Source organism: Podarcis muralis, chromosome 8 (assembly GCF_964188315.1).
Source record: "Podarcis muralis chromosome 8, rPodMur119.hap1.1, whole genome shotgun sequence".
NCBI lineage: Eukaryota > Metazoa > Chordata > Lepidosauria > Squamata > Lacertidae > Podarcis > Podarcis muralis.
The window spans coordinates 38,945,040-38,968,324 of NC_135662.1; the positions used below are offsets into that span (position 1 = coordinate 38,945,040).

The 23,285-nt window shown below is 44.1% G+C and overlaps 1 protein-coding gene across 5 annotated transcripts in view; it reads right to left on the reverse strand.

Annotated features, from left to right (window-relative positions):
• RGS20 (regulator of G protein signaling 20) overlaps positions 1-23,285 on the reverse strand; it is a 47,239-nt gene that overhangs the window by 17,663 nt on the left and 6,291 nt on the right. The window contains exon 1 of one of the 5 annotated variants that reach the window (XM_028736968.2): positions 4,446-4,608. The exons of 2 other annotated variants lie outside the window; for them this stretch is intronic. Coding sequence is in view for 1 of the 3 variants with exons in the window: in XM_028736966.2 (XP_028592799.1) it covers positions 3,219-3,323 (105 nt within the window). In the remaining 2 variants the exon portion in view is untranslated. Of the gene's footprint in view, positions 1-3,078; positions 3,187-3,218; positions 3,578-4,445; positions 4,609-23,285 lie in introns of those variants that run through there. 2 more of the 5 variants (XM_028736966.2, XM_028736967.2) reach the window with 2 other exon arrangements.

The following is a 23,285-nucleotide window of genomic DNA, read 5'->3' on the forward strand; positions in this document are numbered from 1 at the left end:
ACTTCCACTGTGTTATAATCAGAATAGACCCATCAAAATTAGTATACCTTAAGCGTTATATCCATTAATTTCAGTGGATCTGCCCTGAGTAGCACTGACACTGGATGCAATCTATTGCAAGTGCATTTTTCTGTGAATGATTTGGAAGCAAAATGCTCCTGCTGTCATTATGAAGCTAAAGTAGCCTACTATATATATATGAAGTTAATTTTGCTCTAATCTGCCTTGGTTAGGATTTGCCCCAGGAGGTGGGATAAAAGGACTTTCAATAAATATCAGAAAAATCCATGTTAGGAAAATGTTTGTGTCTGAATATTTCCAACAGAGTGTATAATAGTACTTCAATGTGTGGTTGTAGCACATATTGCAGTAATATATAAAATGATTCCAATTACTATAAAAAAACCTCTTTCTAATATCCTCCAGCCTTCTATTAGGTAGGCAAGATTCCCCATAAAAAGACCTGTTCAGAACTTTTAAAACCATTTAGGCTCATCATCTTTTTTCTGCTATTTGGAAATTTTAACTCTCAAGGTTATTAAAAGGTTATCTGTTATTCCTATTTTTGTATTGGAACTATGATGATGTGTAGCGTAGTGACAGCCCTTTAGGAGCAAGTTTATTCTACAATTTATTTTTTAATACAAGACTCCAAAATGAAGAAAATCATTAGTGGACCAGTAATATTCTTGGTGCAACTCACGTTCATAATTGTATTTGAATGAAATACTGTATTGTAGTTCAGCTGCTGGAACATCAACAATTTAGCTGCAGAATTGACTTTTTAAAAATACCCACTAGGTACTCTTTTCACTATGGGGTACTGGACAGTTTCCCTGCAACGTGACGCTGTATAATTCATGACTTACATCATAAAAAACAGCATAACCTCCAAAGTATTGGAGTGGAAATAGAAGAATGGAGCAGCTTTAAGACATGCTATGTTATATTACCAGCTTTTCAATTGTTGAGGTTCCACTGCAATAACTAGCCAACTGGTTGAGCTGTGCCCAAACCCCAGATTGTGTATGTGCCAGTATATAGTCAGAAAACTTCTGACCTCCAAGCCTATTGCATTCATACAACTAGACAGACAACATAGAGCCACTTGGTGTTGGACTAGGACCAGGAGACCAGGGTTCAAATGCCCACTCACTTGGACCAGTCACTATCATTCAGGCTAACCTTCCTCATAGGGTTGTGCTGAGGATGCAGTGGAAAGGGGAGAAGTGTGTGTTGCAACTTAAGCTCTTTGGAGAAAATGTGGGATATAAATGTGCCTATGTATGTGATATATATAGTATCAGCCATAGATTGTATTGTATGGTTAGTGGTTTGCATTTCACTCTGGCTTATGCTGTGTTGCATACTTCAGATATTGTCTACTAATATTGAAACTAATGAATGGGTTTTGACACTGTAGAGCAAGCTGAATATATGCAAGTCCCACTAAGGTTAATGTTCTTAGAACAATACTCAACTGAGGATCATGCCAACCCCAAGTTGGCCACTGAGGGCATAAGCCTGACAGAGATCTGCAGCCAGTCCTGGTTCCATGATGAACGTATGGTATTTGTATAATGTATAACATTTACAAACCTATGCTTTATATTTTAGATGTATATTTTAAAGGCTTAGGCAGATACCCCCCATGGACATGATTCATGTGCAAACAAGGTGTTAATATATAACTAGTCAGGTGAGAATGTCAATAGCTAAACTACCCTTCACCATTTAAGAGCCTAGATAATACGGATGTGCAGTTAAATGAAATTATTCCTGCAATTATGAATCCACCCAGTGATTGATGTATGTGAGCCTGTCTATATGCATTACTCTGCTTAGCTTGGGGTTTTTGCGCTGCGTGTTTCTGCGTCCAAAATACTCCATATAAACTAATTTTAACAGGCAAGGAGGGGTCCCTGAGGCCTCTTTTCAAACGGCGCCCCCTGGCGTTCGGTTCCAAGGAACTTTGTCGGAAGAAGCGGGCAAAGATCTGGATATGGGTTCGCTGACTGCTTGTCCTTTTGCTCCTTAACTTTAGAAAAGGGGCAGTTAAGATCATGTGCTGGCGAAAACAAGCCTGCCATTCCCCCTTCAGCGAAAAAGCAAAGCCGAACAGGATGAAATTGATTCGGCACCAATCTAGACCGAAAGGCTTCCCGGAATGAAGCCGACAGGTAAGGCGGGAACCGGGAAGGAGGCAGTTTCCACGCGAGGGCGGAACTGCTACCAGCTGTGCAGAAAAGGCGGATGGAAAGGAAAAAAGAGACCTTCGCTTTCTCAACCTTTCAACCCGGCTAAGTATATGTGAATATACATGGACGTAACCAGGAGACTTTTCCAATCTCTTCTATTCCCAGCCCTTTTGCGCGTTCACGAGGATCGCCCGCAGAACTGACTCTCGCTCAGGCGGCTTCTCCTTTAGCCTTGAGGACAGGCTCTCTTGCAGGGCTGGATGGACGGAGAGCCCCTCGCTGACCTAGGCAGGATCCAGTCGAGCACTTGGTGTTTGAAGGACTCTTTGGGTTGGTGGACGGGGGGAAATGCCAAGCCAAGCGCCCTGGGGTCCACCAGCCAAGCTCCTGTAGCGGGGATCCAGATTGCCTTCTACCTAGCCAGGGATTTGGATCCCTCTCCATCTACCCTTCCTCATGGTAGAGCTCACTCCTAAACCGCTTTCCCCGTTCCTCAGCACCAAGGATGACAGAGTACCTGTTGCCAATGGCCATGCCCAGCAATGCTCCCCATCCCGCAGCTGCTTTCCAGTTGAGCCTACCCCCCACCCCTCAGGAGGAGATGCCGACACGAAGCCCCCTCTCCAACCCCGGAGACACTCCACTTGGCCTGCTTCTCTTCCCGGGCGGACACCCCGTCGGAAATATTACTCCACCCTGGCACCCTCCCTCCCCAGAACGGATATCTTCCTCCGGGCAGAGCCTCCAGGTCCCAAGAACCTCAAACACCTGTGGCATGAGGCTGGGCGACTCACCTGTGAGCGCCTGACTGAAAAGCTCAGGAAGCCCACACCAGCCCAAGTGATAGGCGAGGGAAGTCGCCCCTGCAAGCTTTACTTACCGGGGGCTTCTACCAGTGCACCAGAAACACACACACACCATTCAGGCAGCTGAGCCGAGGCAGCTGAGCCCGCCCAGGCGAGCCTGAGCAGCTCCCCGTCCGGTCTCGGTGCAGAGTCCGAGGGGCTGCCGGGTACTTACAATTTCCCCTTCGATCTCCGGAGCCGGGTGCAAATCTTTACATTGCTCACATCCGTTCGCAGCGGGCTCTTCAGCCGGGGACGGCAGCTCGCCCGCCATGCGCATGCGTCTCTCTGCTTCGCCTAGGAAGCCCGGGCTGCTGGAGCGTCCACACCCCGGCTCGGTCCCCAACTTCCTTTCTTCTCAGGCACCACAATGTCCAGGTGGCCGCCTATCCTCCACCCCAGCGCCTTTCTGGTGGACGTGGAGGGGGAAGACACGGACTGGAGAGGCCGGGAAACGGAGTCCGGGGACCCCAGAGAGAGACCTTCCTCGGCCAAGCAAGCGCCTGCTCGCCTCCGCTGGCGCGATTCAGCACCCTGGACAGCTCCCGGCCAAGCGCTCTCTGCAGCGCGCCGTCATTTTCCCGCCTCCCTCTCCGGCTCCCCCCTCTGCCCGCCCCCGGAGAAGCGCCCCGGCTGTTGAAAACACCACACACGGGCACGTGCCCGCGCGGATGCCAGCCCAGGCAACGGACATCTGGAGCCACAAACATCTGCAGCAAACACATTGTGGAAACAGATGGGAGGGAGGGAGGGAGGGGAGGCGGGTAGCGAAGAGGGAGGCTCCCGCTTTGCTTCGGATCTCCCTCGGGGAGGAGAAATGGAGGGGTAAACAAGGTGTTTGTGCAGAAGAGATGAAAAGTCAGAGGCATTCATTTTGCCTGTCACAGCCACCCGCTCCCCTCTGACATCCTGACCGCTTTATCAGACGATCTAAACGGACGGAAGAACCCCCTTGGATACGGGCAGGGACGTCTCCTTTCACTAAACCTCATGAGGGCTTATTTTCTCTGTTAAGCAGAAGAAATCAAATGCAATGTGGAAGAAATCGCGGCATAAATTGGATCTGGAGAAAAAGCCTCGCCTACCCACCCCTCTCCCCACAGCACTCTAGGTAGGCTTAAATGCTAAACGGAACCCTTAAGAACCTCTGTAAGGGAAACGCGCGGTCGCAAGGGAAAGTCCTGCCCCAGATTTGTTTGCGGAGGCGAGGCGAGCAAAAGCGCCTTGCGAAGAGGCTGGCATGGAAGCGATCAGGTGATGCAGCTCTGCCAGGAGTCGGCTGCTGCTTTCAGGCACTGCCTTTCCTGCCTCTCTTTCCAGGGCTTCCTGGCTCGCGCTCGGAGAGGGCGAGAGAGCAGCGCTGTTCTCCCCGAAACTGAAATTGATTCGATGCATAAATAACCTGGGCGTCACTTCCTCCTGCTTCTCGGGAGCTTGAATCAGGGATCCCTGGTTACCGGCAGAGGCGAGCGCGTTCATCAAGGCAGCCGCGGCGACCACGACAGCTCGCATCCTGTTTGGATTGGCTCGGAAACCCGAGATTCCGAGGAGGAAAAAAAGCACCGCCGCCACCAGCTTCTCGTCCCTACGGCTTCCTAGTCTCACGTCTAGCTCAGAAGCCGCGCTGCCCTTCCAGCTCTGGAAGGTCTCAAAGCTGACCCCCACCTCCCTAAATCAGCTGCTGGGACTCGGGACTTATTTACAAGCACATTTCGGATCCGGGTGTCATGATGTCATTGTTGCTCCACTCCATACACTTTCACTCCATGCCCTGAAGTTGCAACAAACCAAAAAGTGCCTCTGAGCATGCCTTTCCTCTTCCCTTTCCTCTGAGGAACACAGCCCCTGATACAAAACACTGGGGATAATTGGGAGGCCCTTTGTGGTAGTGGAAAGGGTTAAAGCCAAGCAAAAACTTTCCTCTATAACTAGGCCTTTGGCCTTTAACTATCTGTGTGGCCTTTTGGAAGTGGGCGGGATGCTTATACTGTATTTCTTTCTTTTCTTGGTTTCAGTCTATCTGTTTGGGTTTTTTTTCCTGTTCGTTTTGTTGTTTGTAGGTCGTTTCGTAAGCCAGAAGAAAAAGAGAGACTAACAGATAATAATAATAATAATAATAATAATAATAATAATAATAATAATAATAGAGCCTGGGCTCAGTCTCAGAACCTGGTTTACTTAAGAGTCATGTGCAAAGCGGCTTTAGCTGCTCGCTGAGGCTGGCTCCTGTATTGTCTCAGTGGGGTGCTGCAGCAAATGTTGGGCTCCTGATGCTTCCTCACACCATAATTGTAACCTTGATTCTAAGTCTATGCAAGCAGGCCCCACTTCTGGATCACCCCGTTTATTCGTTTATTATTCAATAATTATAGCAAATGGATTGTGTGAACATCTCTCAAACAAATGTACATACATAGTCCCAGTTCACATTTAAGGTTATATGTAAAGGCACATAATCACCTGTTTCCACATCTCAATGTGTGTACATGCAGCCTATGCTCTGAGATTATGTGTGATACTAACAGTCAATCGTTGCAGCCAGCTCCATGCAGCCGGCAACCAGTTGAGGTCAGCGAGTGAATTCTAGACAGGCTTGAACACCATTGCTTTCTGTTTTCGAAAACCAGCTATTAGCTCCTTCATCTTCTGGGGCTGTATACTTCTGAATGCAAATATGTTTGAGGACAAGCAAAGGTGAAGGCTAATGAATCAGAGTGTTTCATTCCATATGTTCTTACGGGTAAGCTTTCCTATTTAGAAACAAGTGTGTTGCACACAACCTCCTTAAAAAGAGGGGATTGGGATGTGGATGAGCTGCTCCTATTTCCCCCAGGGGGATCCTGTTCAAGCAAGTGGTACTCACATCACTGTGCTGTTTTGAGAAAGTCTTGTGTGTCCTGAATGCTGCTTCTTTACATTTAGAGCATCTCAGGGGCTCCGAGGAGCTGCAGCTGCGTAAGGCCAGCTCTGCCAAGAGGCCTCCTAGTAAGGCGTCGAGCGGACCCAGAGCTGCCGCTTCCCTCCGGAGCAGAGTCCCTGTTCGGAAGGGTGAGATGTTAGAGAAAGGGGCAGCTGGCAGGGATGGAAGGCATGAGTGGTAGGCTAAAGGTTGAAAGCGTGGCCTGGACAAGAGAGGGAAGCTGGGAAGGAGGACAGAGAGGGATTGGAGAATCTAGGGAGTGGGGTAGAAACATGGACAGAGCGGGGAAGGAAAGAGAGAGAAATACAAAACAAAAATTACCAAGATGCCCAGCTAGCTTGATCCAAGTTGCTTGGCTTTAACAGCACAAGCCTAACCATACCTACTCCCTGCAAAAATATGAGAGGCCCCATCAGTATTGGCATTCCACAGGCTCTTGAGGACACACCTGCTTAGGCCAGCATTCCCTGAACTTGAACTTTCTGATCTAATTGTTTTTAAACTGTTTTAAATATTGTGCTTTACACCGGCATGTTTTACTGTTTATTTTAGTTATGGATGTTTTTAATGTGTTGATGGAATTGTTTAACTGTGTATTTCAATTGTGTATGCATGGATTTTACAATTGATCTTATACTTGTAAACTGCTAAGAAGCCGTTTTGGCATGCAAGCAGTAAACATATGTCAGGATCCTCTTTCAGTTTAAGGAAGAGGGCCAGGTACTGGAATAAACTGTGTTTGTTTAAACAAGAATCATGTTAATATAAAGCATGATAATCCAGCATCAACACTTCTCCTGACCACTTCTAGGACACATCTGCATCCTATCTTTTGCATCTCCTATTTCCAGATATGGGCTTTAGAACTCAGTTGGAAATTTAGAAAAAGTCCTAAGAAAAAGAACATACAAAATGGCCAACCTATTGTATCAAAAATTATGCGACTTCATGTGCTGGCTGGCTCTGTCATTGTCGCCCTCTGCTGGGCATATGTCTGGCTTGATCTGATGGTGCCCAGGCATGTGTGCTGGTGTGACTATATTTTACTGAAAACCACCCAAAGAGTGATTCATCCAAACTATGTCGACAGAATCTCCAATCCCAGCTACAGTGCAAATGTATAGCCATCACCTCGTGTTTAAAATATTTTTTAAAAACGGAACTTGCATTCAATTGCTTCAGTTTCAGGAGACCTAAAAGATTATCTCACCCCTTGTATATCCAGACAATCACTGTTCTCTGCAAGTGAGGGCAACCTACAGATGCCATCTTATCAGGAGGTTTGCTCTCGAGTCCCCACAATGTAGAAATTGGGCATTTAGTGTTGTGGCACCTATTCTCTGAAATTTCCTCCCCTCAAATATTAGACAGGTGTCATCTCTGTTGTCTTTTCATTGCTTACTGAAGACCTTCCTCTTTCAATAAGACTTTTTAGTCAAGATCTTTCCCAGTCTGCATCTGTATTGGAATTATTTTAAATATATTTCAAATATATTTTACCACTGGTTGTTTGCCACCCTAGACTCCTTTGGGAGGACAGGAGGGCTATTAATAAATATAAAATAAAATAAAAACTATATTGATTACAATGGAGACAATGCCTGTTTTCTGCTGTTTACAACTTTAGAACTTTCCATCCAAATGTCTTTCATTTTTCAGGTATTGTACTACTCCCCTAAGTCATCGTTTCAGGCCTGCCATGTTATCTTTATGTGATGGAGGTCCCCATGTTATAAGCGGCTAGAAACTTGCAGTATCTTCTTAGCTTCAATTTCCTTTCAGTGAACACTTATAATGTTGACCTTGTCTATCTAAATGGCCTTAAATGTGCAATCACTGTGCTACTCCCCAAAGGCATAAAATCTCACAAGTTTCATATTGTTTTATGCCTCAGATTGGAGTTTTCATTTCTTCTCATTTTTAAGAACACTCAAAGATTGCCTCTACAGATTGCATCCAGTGTGTATCAATTCACAGTGCTTCTTGGGGGGCTTTCTGCAGATTTTTGAGCTAATTTACCTGTGCTTTAGTTGGACAGTTTTAATGCCTTGTCACTTTCAGAGCACACCAAGACCCCTTCTCCATCCTACAGATTGTTCCTGGATGCAACAGTATGCATCAGTTTGATAAGAAATGCATTGCAGCACCTCTTGTCAGTTTCAGGAACCAGTCCTATAAGACAGGGCTTCACAAACTTTCCCTCACCGCTTGAAAACTGCTGAGGATATAAGTAATAGTACACAGACCACATGAATGAAGCTCACAGAAAACTGGTGGTCCAGGGACCACAGCTTGGGAGCCCCTCCTATAAAAAAGAGATGGGAGAAATGAAGGGAAATGATTCTATCCATTTCTTACAGAAAAACAAATTGTAGCACAATCTGAACCCAAGATCCTCCAGGATGAGTGAATTTGGAGCACACAGACCTCTGGCTGGGCCAGCCAAGTCTGGGCTCAATGGGGCTATGCCAGTTAAGTCCTTCACGGCCATATACGTAGGGGGAAGACCCCATCCTTGGCTCAGCTGAGTCTCAGCTGGTCCTGGTCCTTGAAAGAGGGTGTTCCAGTGCTATGGTGGAAGCAACCTTATAACCACAGGATCCAAAGCTCCTTAATTCCAAGAGGTACCAAGATTGGGCACAAGGACACCAACTCCTAGGAGCCCAGTTTGTTTGCCCCCCCTCTATATTTGTTGGGGGTGGCTCCCCAGTGTTAAAAAAAGCAGGGGGCTATCCTGGAAAATGGCAGAACTGGGTATCTGGAATCCTGAACAGAAGCACTCCACACTGCTTTTGTTTTTTGGTTACTATTCCACTTTTGATTTCCAATTCCATGTTGATTAATGTGTCATGCATAACGCTTTTTGAAATATTATTCTGTTTCATAGAATTGTAGAGTTGGAAGAGTTTAAATGAAACTTTAACACATGGCATGATAAAAGTCTGTATTTTTATCAGGACAAGTTACTTGTTTTTGTTTTTTTTTACTGTTGTAGCAATTGTTTTCTCAAAATTTATCTTCTGTACTATGAAAATAAATAAAAACAGTAAAAAAATTGATAGGGTGCATTTTAACATTTTCAAGGCAATCAGAAAACTTCATGTTTGGGAAAGCTACATCTGTTGCCTATCTTGGAGATATTAATGGTAAATGAATCACTGTGAGCTTAAAAAAAATGTGGCTAACTCCAACCTTGATTGGTTGCCTGGCTCCTAAATTGTAAACCCTTTCACTAGGAAATAGGAGCTTATAATGGAACCTGGCTTTATTTGAAGCTGAGAATTGGCCATCTGATGAAGAGTTCTGTATTATAAGAGTCTTAATAATATTCCTCCATAAACAAAAGGAAACATGCATTTGCAGGTGATTGTGGCGAAGAGCTTCCCCTTCTGTTTATTGTGCTTTTAAGGAGAATAAGAAGGTTCCATTATGGTTTCAATTCTAGGCACACTTAGGAGGAAGTAAACAGCACCAAAGAGAAGCAGAAAGGCATAGAAAAGGGCTGCATTTATACACTTAGGCTACAATGCTAAGCGCCAGGGGGATGGGGAACCAGAGGTGCTTGAACTGCCTTATCCAGCAACAATTTCCATCCCATTAAGAACTTTGAACCAAGGAAGCGGCCTTATACTGAGCCAGACCATTAGTCCATGGTGGTGGTTCGCCAGGGGTCCTAGCCCTTCCTGGACATGCTGGACATTGAGCCTGGGGCCTTCTTTATGCAAAACAGATGCCATAACCCTTCCCCAAAGGGAGAGAATTTTATTATGTCAGATCCAAGGATGGTGCAGTTTTCTCCCTCATTTGGAGACAGACTGAGAGACTGGGAAGACCTTTGGATCCATGCCATGCTCTGGCATGAATCTACTCCCTGGTACCACTTTTGTGGCCCCACTATCTATGTTGGATTTCCGGCATCAGTAGGGCAAGAGCCACCGAGGTGGTGGGGAGGAGGCACCTGAAACCAAATCTCCATCTTTGAGGTCGGACCCTCTTTCTCTGCCATTGGGAGAGGAAATTGTCAGATATAGCTATGGAGTCACCTTCGCAACACAGGAGATGCTACAACCTACTTGGATGGGGATAGGGTTGCGGCAGAGCAGGGTGGCCCCAAGGGAAGGGCAACATGGACACCCCAGCAGTCAATCCAGCACTTCCACTGGAAGTTCCAGCAGAACTGTCCTTCCTGCCCTCTGCAGGTAAGCTGTAGCAAGCCCTGTGTTGGGAAGGTAGCTCCATGGCTCTGATCCACCACTCTGGCTGCTACTGCTGTAGGCCATAGGGCTGTAGGGTTGCAAAGCTCTTTTCTGGAGGCCCCAGCTTTCTGATAGTTCAAGACAGCCCTCCAAATGGTACCTCTTCACACAACACATAATGTATGGAATTTACTGCAAAAGGATGTCTGATGGCCACTTGCTTATGTGGCTTTAACAGGGATTAAACAAGTTCATGGGAGACAGAGCCATAGCTATGAGAACCTCTAGGTTCAGAACCAGTAAGCTACGGAATAATAGCTACTAGGGAGCAAAAATGAGGCAAGGCTATTGTCTCCACACCTTGCAGACTTCCCAGAAGCACTCTGTTGGCCTCTGTAGAGAGCAGGGTGCTGGACCTTTGCTCTGATCCAGCCAAGCTCAAGTTTGTTGAAAAAATGAAGCCATTATTTGTTATATTTATCTTTTTAATATCACCTGTTTCCTATTTGCTTTTAAAGCACACACACATATAATGCCTTTAGGTCTCTGAGCACTATATAGGCCCCCAAAGTGCTTACTTTTAATCCATGTTTCCAATGTCCACATACTGCTGAATGCAGCAGTTAACAACAATTAAGTAAGATTCACTCTCCTGTCCTTTCCTGCTCCTTATAACCTTTTGTGCTTAAAAAGAAGAAGAAGGTATAACACGTCCAGTATATATAAAATGGGCACCAGGACAAAAATGTACACCCTGAAAAAGAACCACACAAAAACATGGAAAACAAAATCGTTAACAAGCAAAACTATGATAAGGGTACCTACAACTAATACTAGTGGCAGAGCAAAAATAGGGTGGGGGGGGGGAGTTTGAAGAGCACAAGGTCCAAATAAGTTTAATAATTCTTCTAAATGAATAACCCACTTGGCTAGAACAAGGCCATGGTGTGAGTGTTGATATAAGTTAAGTGTGTGTGTGTGTGTGTGTGTGTGAGAGAGAGAGAGAGAGAGAGAGAGAGAGAGATACCCATATGGTCACAAAATATTGTGGCATGGCAGAACCCTTGGTGCCTTTAAATGTATGAGTTAGCATCTTCAAGGAAACCGTCTTTTTATACCACATGCCCATTATAATGGTCAAGGAACCTTCCAGCCCTGGGTTGTAGTTAAATGGAATGTGATCAGGAGGAACATAATCAAAGGTTTGATTAGTAGGGTGTTTTTATCTCCTTCAAATATGTAGAGCAGAAATAACTTTGGCTCTTTAACTGCCTGTTTACCAATTATGGATGTAATTTTCTCCATCCTTCAACCCCAGAAAACAGAAACAAAATGACAGCCCCAGAACATAAGCCGATAAGCACTCTTATCTGGGCAGTCTCACCAACAGCAATTAGATCCTCAACCCAATATATGAGCAAGCCTCGGCAGTGTGTGAGACCACAGATGCACCACTTTGAGAGAGTTCTGCGTATTGGCAAAAGCTGAGAAGGGCTTGGTAGACCAGACCCCCCCTCCCCGCCATAAAGCTTGGCCTAGATTTTCCCCCAGGTCTTCCACGCACACCACCTTCAAACTGTCAAATGAGGGGAACTGGCTTCTCAATAGCAATTGATAAAAAGCAGAAGCCAGCTTCTTATGAGTTTAAACGTCTACATGAACCCGCTGGGTGATGTCATTCGGGGATTTGGGTTTAAGTGTCACTAGTAGGTTGATGACACTCAACTCTTAACATTTTAGTATTAATCATCTAACCCTAGAGAAGCACTGGAAATTCTGAATGGGTGGCTGGAAGACAAACAATTGAAGGTTCTTCTGCTCTCGGTGGAGGTTTGCAATTAATTTTGATTGGGATTGTATTCTCCCCTGAAGTATCAAGTTCATTTGGGGGTTCCTGTACCTCACTTTGTCCCTGGATGGCCAGGTAATGTCAGTGGCCAGCAGTGACAAAGAAGGCAGTTATTTGGAAAGGGCCTTATTGGTGATGATTCTGTAGATATGTGTCAAATTCTCTCACGGGGCAGGGATTGTGGTTCATCCACCAAACTAATTCCTCTTCGTGCTGTTAGGCAGGTGTTGAAACCCCTTTTATTAATTCCAGAAGACATTTTATAATTGAGCTCTACTGTCCTCATTTTATATCCTTTGGCTTTCATACTTATGTGCTTTTAATCGGTTTCATTTATTTTGCTTTTTAAAACTATTTTTGCATTATCAGATTTGTCATTTTCTACTTATATAAGCCATTTTGTAGGTGGGGGAGTGTTTTTTTTAAAAGCAGGGCATCTTAAAAAAATAAATAGAAGGTACCACTTGAAATTACAACCAGAATGAGGTTCTGTGTTTGCAATTCAATTATACCACTTCTAACCACAACAAAAACAACTTTTAGTTTGAATGAATTTCCTGGAAGCTGGAAAATATTCTGTTTACAGAACAGACAGAGCTATCATGTACCTAATTACGACATTGTCTTATGCATTTTAATTTTCAGTTCATTCCCTCTGAAAGTACAGTTTAATGTGCATATGACTAATGCCTGTTTGGAGTTCATGTTGCTGAGGCATACCAGATTTTCACATGTCAGAAATTCCTTATTCATTTTAACTAATAAGGAAAGAAGGAGAGAAACTCATCACTAACCTTAAGGAGAAATAGGGAAGGGAGAAATGAGTCTTTCTGGAACATCCTGTTGACTAAATGATGTTGGATTAAAGACTTAAAAGTATTGTTCCGTTAATTTACTTTATAGCTGTTGAAACATCTACTGAAAAGTTTGTCTTGGAACTGAAATTAAGCATCACAAGGAATGCCAAGAGCATCATTTCTGGGAAAGGACTCATATCTGATGAGCTTAATGTATGTGCATTAAAGAAGGAGCTATTGCAATTCTGGCAGCTGGGATTTGCAGTGTAGAATGCCACTGTTCAGGGCTCCAGACAGCTGGCAACGCCCCCCTCAGGATACTCCATTCCCTGTTATTCTCCCTATTTACCGCTTTTTCCTCCTGTACAGTCAATTAACATTTCATGCCCACTGAGCATACTCAGTCCTCATTAGGTTGCAGCATTTTTGGACCTCGCATTGGTTCGTTCCCCTAAACAATTTCTCTAATTCTTCACATCTTGGGGTTCCCACAAGCCTGTTAATAGCTTTTTCTTGGACATGGGTGGTGTCATTCCGACCACATAAGAACAGGCATTTGCAAGATGAGGAAGTAGGGGGTAGCAGTGAGGAAGAGAGGTGCCCACTGTGGGCAACTTGCCCTTGGGCCCCTCAAAATCTTGAACTGGCAACTCAAGATAGTGTGCAATAGAGATGCACTCTCCAATAGTTTGAATGTAACATGGCACATTTGACCAAAAAAGTTGGCAAACTTGAAATAAGGCAGGGCAGGGAACCTTCCCTGGTCAGTGGGCCAGATCTTTATCTCAATACCTCTGTCGGGTCAAATTTGACAACCCCAATGATTAGGACTTTGAAGACCCTTTTGCAAGCAGCGCTGTGCTGCTCTTTGAACATCCAGTTTTCAGGGCTTCAAAGAGCAGCACTGGGAGAGAGAACCTTCCGCTGAAGGTGCTGATAAAATGGCATTTCCCCTTCCCCTCTCCAATCTAGACCCATACGAAAAGATTCAATCAGGCTTCCTTTCATTTTAGCAGATGCTCTACCATTGAGCTATGGTTTTCCCCCTGAACTTGCCACTCCTTACAGCCCCCAAAACACCATGTGTGCTGCACATATCTATCAGGTCCTTTGGTCACACAGGTTGGGGTAAGATTTTTCCAAATGATAATCTGAAGTCAATGGGAAATTTTGCATTACTGAATTAAAATCCTCCAGCAGGTGTCACTGTAGGCATAGTCAAAGTAAGCAGAATCATTATGGCAAAGACAATAGCAGAAATGTTTCCTGTCCTGAAGCATTTTCCTATGCAGGGTTTGTACTGCCTTTGGGACTTCTCAAGTCATCTGTGTGAGCACCTGATCATATTCATAAGTGGAAGAGGATCAGAAGGGAGCATTTTGCAATGCAAATCAGCATTCCAGCTAATGGAACGTTTATACTCCAAACTGACTAGAGCAAGAACTGCTTTGAGCCTTACGCCTGAAAACACCAATAGTCCCCTCCCTGCTTTTGAGCACCTGTATTTCAAACATAAATACATTTACTTAGAACTAAGTCCCACAGATGCTGTATCCACACAAGGGCATCAGTGCATACAGCAACAATTTTTTTTCTGTGTGCGCTTTTGTCCATGCACAAGCACTTTCAATTGTATTCCCCCAATGTATTCTTGATGTTTCCTGACCTGTCCAAACTAGTGGGCAGTACTTGATGGGATGTATTTCTGCAGTGTGTTGTTGTAGCAAAAGGGGAAGTTCTGGTGATTGGCTATAGTGTGCATTCTTATAGGGCAAAAATGAATCCCTATAAGAGAAGCACGAAGGAAACTTGGTGATATGGCTAAACCCTAACTGCTGGTCACCTAAAATCAGGGCTTTTTTTTTACAGCTGGAACTCAGTTCTGGCACCTCTCAGGTGGGTGCCATTGCTATTCTAAGAGAATGAGGGAGGTGTTCATGGTGAGTTCCGGCACCTCTTTTTCTAGAAAAAACAGTACTGCTTAAAATTAATCACAAAATTATATGGGTTTTATTTAGGGCAGCCACTTGCATATCACAAACAGATGAGGCTACATATTTGCATAAATTTGCAGGTGCTAACTGAGACGCATAGCTGCAGATTGAGAAATCATGGCTGAAATTTAACAATCCACTTCATCACTGGGGAGAAGACTGTGAGGGCTTGTCCACACTTCTGCTTGTCCTGTGCATAGAAAGCATGGGTCAAAGTAGTTTTCCTGTTGCCCCAGTCCTTTCCTGGGGAAAACTCGCTCTTCAGTGCTAAATCAGAGCAAATGTCAATCTGGAGAAAGTTTGAATTGCCGTTTGCTCCAATTGAGCACTAAAGAGCAGTTTTCCCCAAGGGAAAGCAGCAGGGATGAGAGGAAGGAAGTGTGGGTAAGCCCTGGGTGTGATCAGGTAACCTGTGTGCCTGCTCCGTCTGCTTGTCCAGGTGCTAACTATTGAAATGCAACTTCAAAGATTCTGCTCTCCCTGCTTATGGACATCTTTTCTTAAACTCTTCACATAGAAGATTGTTCTCTGACAGTCAGATAGAGCACTGTCTCTGTAAAGCATTTGAGGACTCTGCTGAGGTCTCTGGGTGAATGGCTGTAGGAGAGTCTGTTACAGCTGCCTCCTATATAGATTCTAATAACCCGGCAAGCAGATTAAAAGTTGAGTCTCAAAAAACACTGCTGGTATTCAGGCACATGGCTGACTCACATATTGATCTTTGTGCTGGGGAGGCAGCCAAGCTAATCCATACAAAATCCCTCAAGGAGCTTGATCTCAACCAAGACAGATGTTATTTGCTTCTTGCTTAGGGTCAAGCTCAAAGTGATATGCTAGGAAAGAACAGCTTGCTAATTGGACCATTGAAATCATTAGTGTTACTGTTTAAGGCCGTGAGCTGCCAGGAAGGAAAGGCAGCAGAAAGAAAAGTGGATGGTTCTGTGAAGCCTCATCAATTGCTTCCTTTAGGTCGGAACTTGCTCTATACAGTCTTCATGCTTAATAAACATGAAACCCTCCCTCTGGGGTCACTAACCTCTGTGCAGAACTGAAGGTTAGTCTGAAGCTCCTCAGACCACAGATAATTATGTTAAACAATGGAGGAAGGTCACGATAGGATTAAGTTAGGTTTCTCTCATATTTGCTGATACTGGGACCTCTTCAAAATGGTGGAGAGGTACTACACGGAAGACAACATACTCTGGCCTCTGCCATCAGCCAGGGAACCTCAGATCACAATCCCTTTTCCTTTTGCATCATTTCTTTTCGATTATAAGCATGAAGGTAGGGAAAGTGTTATTACTACTCATTCTAAAGCATTCTGGGAGCTTTTGCACAGGCTGAAGAGTAGGGTAAACAAATAAAAATTAGCAACATCAAAGCTTACATTTTCCTAGTTCAGTACAAACAATACAACTCCAGATTTTAAATATGTAAGTGTGGCTGCTCTGAGCCAACCTCAGCTTGATTTGTTGGACCCTGATTTGGGCATTAACGTGGAAACATTTGCCTACCCATTATATAGTAACTGCTTAATGCCTTTCTTATGGTGGATGTAGATACCATAGTCTCTGCCCTAGGCTGTACTCTGAGCTTTACCAAGCTTTCCTGAATAATTAGCAATTACATGAGGCTGGTCATAGAATCATAGCACTGTAGGGCTGGAATAATGCAATGCAGGAATAACCTCAGGTGTTGGAGGCTACAGTCAGAAGGCACCTCTCAACAGTTGTAGCTACCACACACTAAGGTATTAAGTGGCTACTGTGTCTTCTGTATGCAGCCTATTCAGCATTCACAGAGATAGTACTGATTTATGCAAGATACCTTGAACTGGGCCTGGTAGTTCACTGGCTATGTGATCCCACCTCACTGCCCCAGGTGGTAAGTAGTAGACAGAATCTTCTGTTTTTCAATTGCATTTCCCAGTCAGGAGGGTTTTTATACTCAGGGCTTTTTTAGACATCCATTTATTGAGCTTTGATCTTGAGTGGTTTGTAGGGAGATTAGATGTTGGCTACTTGATGAGTATTCACTCTGCTGTCTGAAAGACCTACATTGGTTCCCAGTACGTTTCCGAGCACAATTCAAAGCATTGGTGCTGACCTTTAAAGCCCTAAATGGCCTCGGCCCAGTATACCTGAAGGAGCATCTCCATCCCCATTGTTCAGCCTGGACACGGAGGTTCAGCTCTGAGGGCCTTTTGGTGGTTCCCTCACTACAAGACGTAAGTGTTAGGTTTCTATTCCCCCACTGCACCTCAGATATGTGCAGTGGCGTAGCATGGGGGGTGCAGGGGGTGCCGGCCGCACCGGGCGCAACATCTGGGGTTAAGGCAAATCCACAGGTTAGGGGGTGCAAATCCATGGGTTAGGGGGCGCAAATTACTTGCCTTGCCCCGGGTGCTGACAACCCATGCTACACCACTGGATATGTGGGACTGTTAACCATCACATGTCTGTACATTCTAACACTAGCTGTTGGAGCACAAGAATGGATGTTTTGCATTTCACTGTTCCGTTTTCGTACTGCTGTTGTTCCCTTCTCTCTGAGAACAAGAAGGAGAGGAGACATGTTCCCTTTTGTTGTGAACTGTAAATAATAAAGTAGCTTTAGTGCCCCCGCCCCGGGCCTGGCTTCTGCTGATGTTTTGTTTACTCTGCTAATGTGTGCCCTACTGTCGGAAGACATCGGTCACGGAGTCCAGTCAGAAAGGAGACAGATGATTTCTCCGGACAGCACGCAGGAGGGAGAACCAGGCAGGCATGCATAATGGTATTTGGCTGGACACCCACCCTCCGGTTTGGACCGTATCCTGACAATAAGGTTAAAGGGAACCAGACAGAGGGTCTTCTTGGTAGTGGCGCCCGCTCTGTGGAAAGCCCTCCTATCAGATGTCAAGGAAATAAACAACTATCTGACTTTTAGAAGACATCTGAAGGTAGCCCTGTATCAGGAAATTTTTAATTTCTGATGTTTTTACATTTTTTCATATGCTGTAAGGCGCCCAGAGTGTCTGGGGAAATCCAGCCAGATGGGTGGGGTATAAATAATAATAATAATAATAATAATAATAATAATAATAATAATCTGATGTGTTTTCGTGGAGGGTAGTTGACATTGCTTCAAAGCAAGCATTAACCCACCCTTGCCAGTGCATTTTCTTGTCACTTTCTCTATCTCAAAAAGGTCTGATCTTTTGGGGAAGTGGGTTTGTTGTGCAAGAGCTCCAAATCAACTTTCTTTGCACAACCTAAATTTGTTGGGATGTGACTGAATTCCACTGCAAAATAGTGACAATCTGGAAGTACCCTAGTCCCACCCCCTCTTGAAGGTGCTGGGATTATCAGCAGTCTGATATATAGACAGGCTATAGCACTGGAAATTAAAATCTGTGCAGGAAAAAACACCATGATATATATTTGGCCATACTGTCATACGCATAATGGAGAGAGGCAATTTCCTTTATATTGGAGTCCACATACTTGTATTTGTTCCCTAAAAGCAAAGGGGAACATTATGTTCTCCTGCCTCCCATCAACTCCTGCAAAGTCCCAAAAGGAAACCTTCAATAGAAAAGATTGGCTGCGATACCAAGGAACAACGCTGAGCCAAGCAAAACTGCATTGCTGGGGATGCAGAATATGGCGACACATGACCAACCCTGATATCTTTAAAATGAGGCTAGCAATGACTGTGAATCATGACAGACATATACTATCTGGACTCCAGTGAAAGGGATTTGAGCTGGCCCCACAACTGTGGAATTCAATCCTTTTGAAGATTACACAGGACCTTTCTATGGTAGTTTTAAGCAGGCCTTGAAGACCTCCCTCTTCTTATACATGCAGGTCCCACTATCCAAACACAAGACATTCTAAGGAAATTGTTTGTTAGGTTAAGGTAAAGGTAAAGGTACCCCTGACCATTAGGTCCAGTCGCGGACGACTCTGGGGTTGCGGCGCTCATCTCGCTCTATAGGCCAAGGGAGCTGGCGTTTGTCCGCAGACAGCTTCCAGGTCATGTGGCCAGCATGACTAAGCTGCTTCTGGACAACCAGAGCAGTGCACGGAAATGCCATTTACCTTCCCGCCGGAGTGGTACCTATTTATCTACTTGCACTTGATGTGCTTTCAAACTGCTAGGTGGGCAGGAGCTGGGGCCAAACAACAGGAACTCACCCCGTCACAGGGATTCGAACCACTGACCTTCTGATCGGCAAGCCCTAGGCTCTGTGGTTTAGACCACAGCGCCACTCGCGTCCCATGTTTGTTAGGTTAGTATTTGCATAATGAGTTGACAATTCCCCGTGATTCCTATGGGGAAATTTCTAATCTGTTTCTGACCATGGAATTTTGACCTGAAAATGATGGGGAAAAACTAGGAAAACCCTCTGAAACCTTGTGAAAGGCAAACGAAGAAAGGAAAAATGCTCTCTTATTTGTCTGATCTCTCCCCCTCTCCCCTCATGGTTTCTGGCAAAACAGCTGCTGTAGACCAGCAAAACACAAAAATGAAGGTTTGTTTAAAGCTGCTGGTTTGTTTACACAGGTCTGGCTGTTTGGATATCTGAATCTGCAGTATTTATAGTGAGGTTTGGGTACTAATTTCTCTTGTTTGAATAAGTGAAATTTCATATAACAAGCATCGGGATAGAGAGACCTGCTTGTAAATCATTTAACTAATAAACGAATGCATCAAAAGCTCCAGAATCAGAGGCAGCATTCTGAATGCCAGTTGGTGGAGAATAAGAAAAGGAGAAGCCAGTTCCCATAGACATCTGGTTGGTCACTATGGACAACAGGATGCTGGGCTAGACAGGTTGTTGGTCTGATCCAGTGGGGATCCTCTTATTGCCACTTGCTGCCTTAACCCCAACACTCAACTGCTGGCTTCTAATTTCCTCTTGTCAGCAGGAGTGGGAAGATTTAGTTGTTTCATGTACCATATTTAGAAGCCATGTTCCATTTAGGGCAAATGGAAACTATTAGGCTGCCACTTCCCCCTGCCTTTAACACTTAACAGATGCATGACCACTAGCCATTCAGTAAGAGCAGTCTTCGGTGCATCTCCTTGCCAGGAAACACAGAACCTCAGTCAGTGTGGGAGGAGAGATCTCAATAATAGGTACAATCCACAGCTGAACACTTGCACAATTTCTATTTATTTCAATGAGGGTCTGCAGGAAGAGATTCCATCAGCTTTGGCCGCAGACATTCCTGGGCTGGGATAGCTTGACCATAGCAGTCCAGGCCCTGGTAACTTCATGACTGGAATGCTGCCATGCACTCTCTGTGGGGCTCCCCTTGTGGCTGGTGCAGAAGCTGCAGTTACTGCAGAATGTTGCAGCATGATTGGTGACAGTATATTAAAACTTCTGCTCAAAGACCTGCATCAGCTGCTGATCTGCTACAAGATATTCTGATTAGCATATAGAGCCTGATCAGCTTGGGCCCAGTATACTTGGGGAATCATCTTACCCAGGCTTCCTCAACCTTGGACCTCCAGTTGTTTTTGGCCTACAACTCCCATGATCCCTAGCTAGCAGGACCAGTGATCAGGGATGATGGGAATTGTAGTCCCAAGACATCTGGAGGGCCGAGGTTGAGGAAGCCTGATCTTACCCCTATTTGACTGCTTTAATCTGCAGAGCTAGCACTTTTTAAAGTGCCATGTTCATTTGGTATCTGTGAGGAGTCCATCTTTAGTGTAGCAGCACATGTGCTCTGGACTTCCTGGTCTATGAACACTGAGCAGGAATTGTCCTTCTATTGTTTTAGACCCCAGCTATAATGTTTTTATTTCAGCCAACTTGTTCAAACTTGTAATTCAGTTATGTAGACTTTTTTTTAAACCTTTTTTGATTGTATTTGTTTATTGTTGAGAATTTGTATATTACTGATGCATTGCTGAATACCGTAGCTGTCAACTTTCCCCTTTGTTTAAGGAAAATTCCCTTATTCCGAATAGGATTCCTCACAAGAAAAGGGAAACGTTGACAGCTATGCTGAATACAGAGGAGAGTCCAAAATGATTCAGGACACAATCTAATGTTAAGTTCAGCTGACAAAGAGGTTATAGAATACTATGCTGGAGTGCCAGCTATATTGCCATTGTGACAGATATGTTCAAACTGTTTAAATATTGTGATTTAATTGTAATCCACTCTGGGACCTTAGGTTGAAGGGCAGGTTAATAATAGCAATAATATGGTGGCAACGTGTGCAAAATACACTAGGTGTATTTGTAGCAAAGCTACACTGAGGGAATAGTTGAAATGGGGGTGGGCAGAGTTGTGGGGAAGACATGGGCAGCACAGGGTGAAGCACCATTATTAGCCTGTCTGCAATGTACACATCTCAGATTAACCATGGCTTATGTTTTCAAATGATATGGAACCTGGCCTGAGGGTGAACACATCAAACAGTAGTAGAAGCCACATTTGAATTGTTGGTAATATCATATGTAAAGTACTTTGCTTCAAACACCAGCAGTGGTAATGCACTGAATGGCAATGTGCACACAGCCTAAGGCAAAACCAGGAACCTTGGGCAAGGATTAAAGGGTTGATTCAGAGTCTGTATTCTAGGGCCACAGTTAACGACAGTGGGCTCCCTTGAGTGAACCTGTTATAGCAAGATAGAATATGCACTACTGTACAAATAATAATGTAGCAGAAAACACCTGAACAATATGAAATGGTTCACATTCAAGGCATTCATCAGTTATCTATAGAGAAAATTATCAAATTCTGCTTTCAATCTCACTTAAAATAAACTCAGAAGAGAAAAGCAAAATGCAACAAGAAGTCACTTACACTGTAAAATTATAAACAGAAAAAATGGAAGTGTGTGGTATTTATTCCCCAAACTATAGCCTGGCATATAATAAATGCAAAACAGAAATGCCAAAATAATACTGGATTGTTCTTTCATAGACTGTGATAATAAACACTGCTTAGTATGAATTAGGCCAAACAAAGCAACAAAGCTATTTTAACTGACCTATTTTAACCTCACCAGCATTTGCAAATAAAAGCTAGATGTAACCGACTCAAAGAGCTAAACTAAGTCTCATGATGAATATTTTAAAAGGTCTTTAAATGTCACCTAGTAAGGCTTAAAATATTTCTTTAGCAATTTAGATTGTGGAAATGTGAATAAGCATACAGTATATGTAAATTTACCTAATGAAAGGATAAAAATCCTTCTGTTTATGTAGGGATTTAAAGCTATTGATCCAGCTACTCCATCTCTGTGGGTAAAATACTAAGATGGAGAAGAAAAAGGGAAATGGAGTCTGGGGAAGGGAGAATAAGTCCAATAGGAACCTGGCCAAGGGGTCAGTACCAGAGAGGATTAACCTAGAAACTAATAAAGTAACGTCATTGTCGGATAGCAAAGAACGAGGTTAGGATTAAGTGAAATAAACTAGAAACAAAAACAATTTCAGGCTGCTAGAATCCAAGTCCGGGAGTCTTGGTAGGATTTGAAACCTAGACTGTCAAGTAGACAATAGGCAGTTAATGTCCTGTGGAAATATTAGAAAGCAACAGGAAGAGGCTTCAGGATCTGATACAGGCTTAGAGTGTCCTAAAGCGGAAGGAAGGAAGTAGGTTATAAGGTGAAGCAAGGGCAGTGTATGTTTACATGGACAGAGAATTACTGCAGGAACATCACTACAGCCCAGACATTCTGTACTACTTCCTTGCCCCACCTCTTCTGCACTCATAAAACAAAATAATTCAACTGGATTGATTTCAATGTGGCAAATTAGCTTCTTTGAATATAGTTCTCTCCTTGATAAAATAAAGAATGTCAGAGGAAAAGGTTGGAGGGATTCCTTTTTGGGCAGTTTTATAGAGAGGAGTGGGGTTGCTTTCTAGAGGCAGGGTGTGTGTGCATAGAGTATAGAAGTCCTCACTTTTGGCCACCGGAAAACCCCATCAAAATGACTCTCCACTCCAGCAGTACCACTTCTTAAAATTATTGAATTCCTTTCTGTAGCAATGAGGACTAGAAATGTGCAGTTTAAAAATGAAAGGTGGAGTCCTTAGGAATTGGTGACATATAAGGGCTCCTGATTGGAAGGGAGAGTCAGTGATTCAAGGCACGCCTGGTGTCACACAAAGGCTGTGTTGTGGGCTTGCTGTCTGATTTTTGTGAACAGGTCTGCTACTGTGGTTTTTGCAAAAAAAAGTTTCCAGATGGATGCTGAGATTTGACAAAAGAACATCAGTGTTCCTTGAATGGTTGTGGATGATCTGCTGAATGAGCAATGCACCTGTAGTGCAGGACTCAGAGAGAGATGCTTAGCAGATAACTGGGTGGGGAAAAGGAGGAATTAAATATAGAAACAGGAAAGTGGTGAAGAATGCTATAGTGTTTGCAATTTACAGCACTACTTCTCTTTCTTAAGCACTGCAGCTTTTAAATTTTTTATCATGACTTCATAGGTGGAGAAACTGACACAGCAGCAGCTTCCTA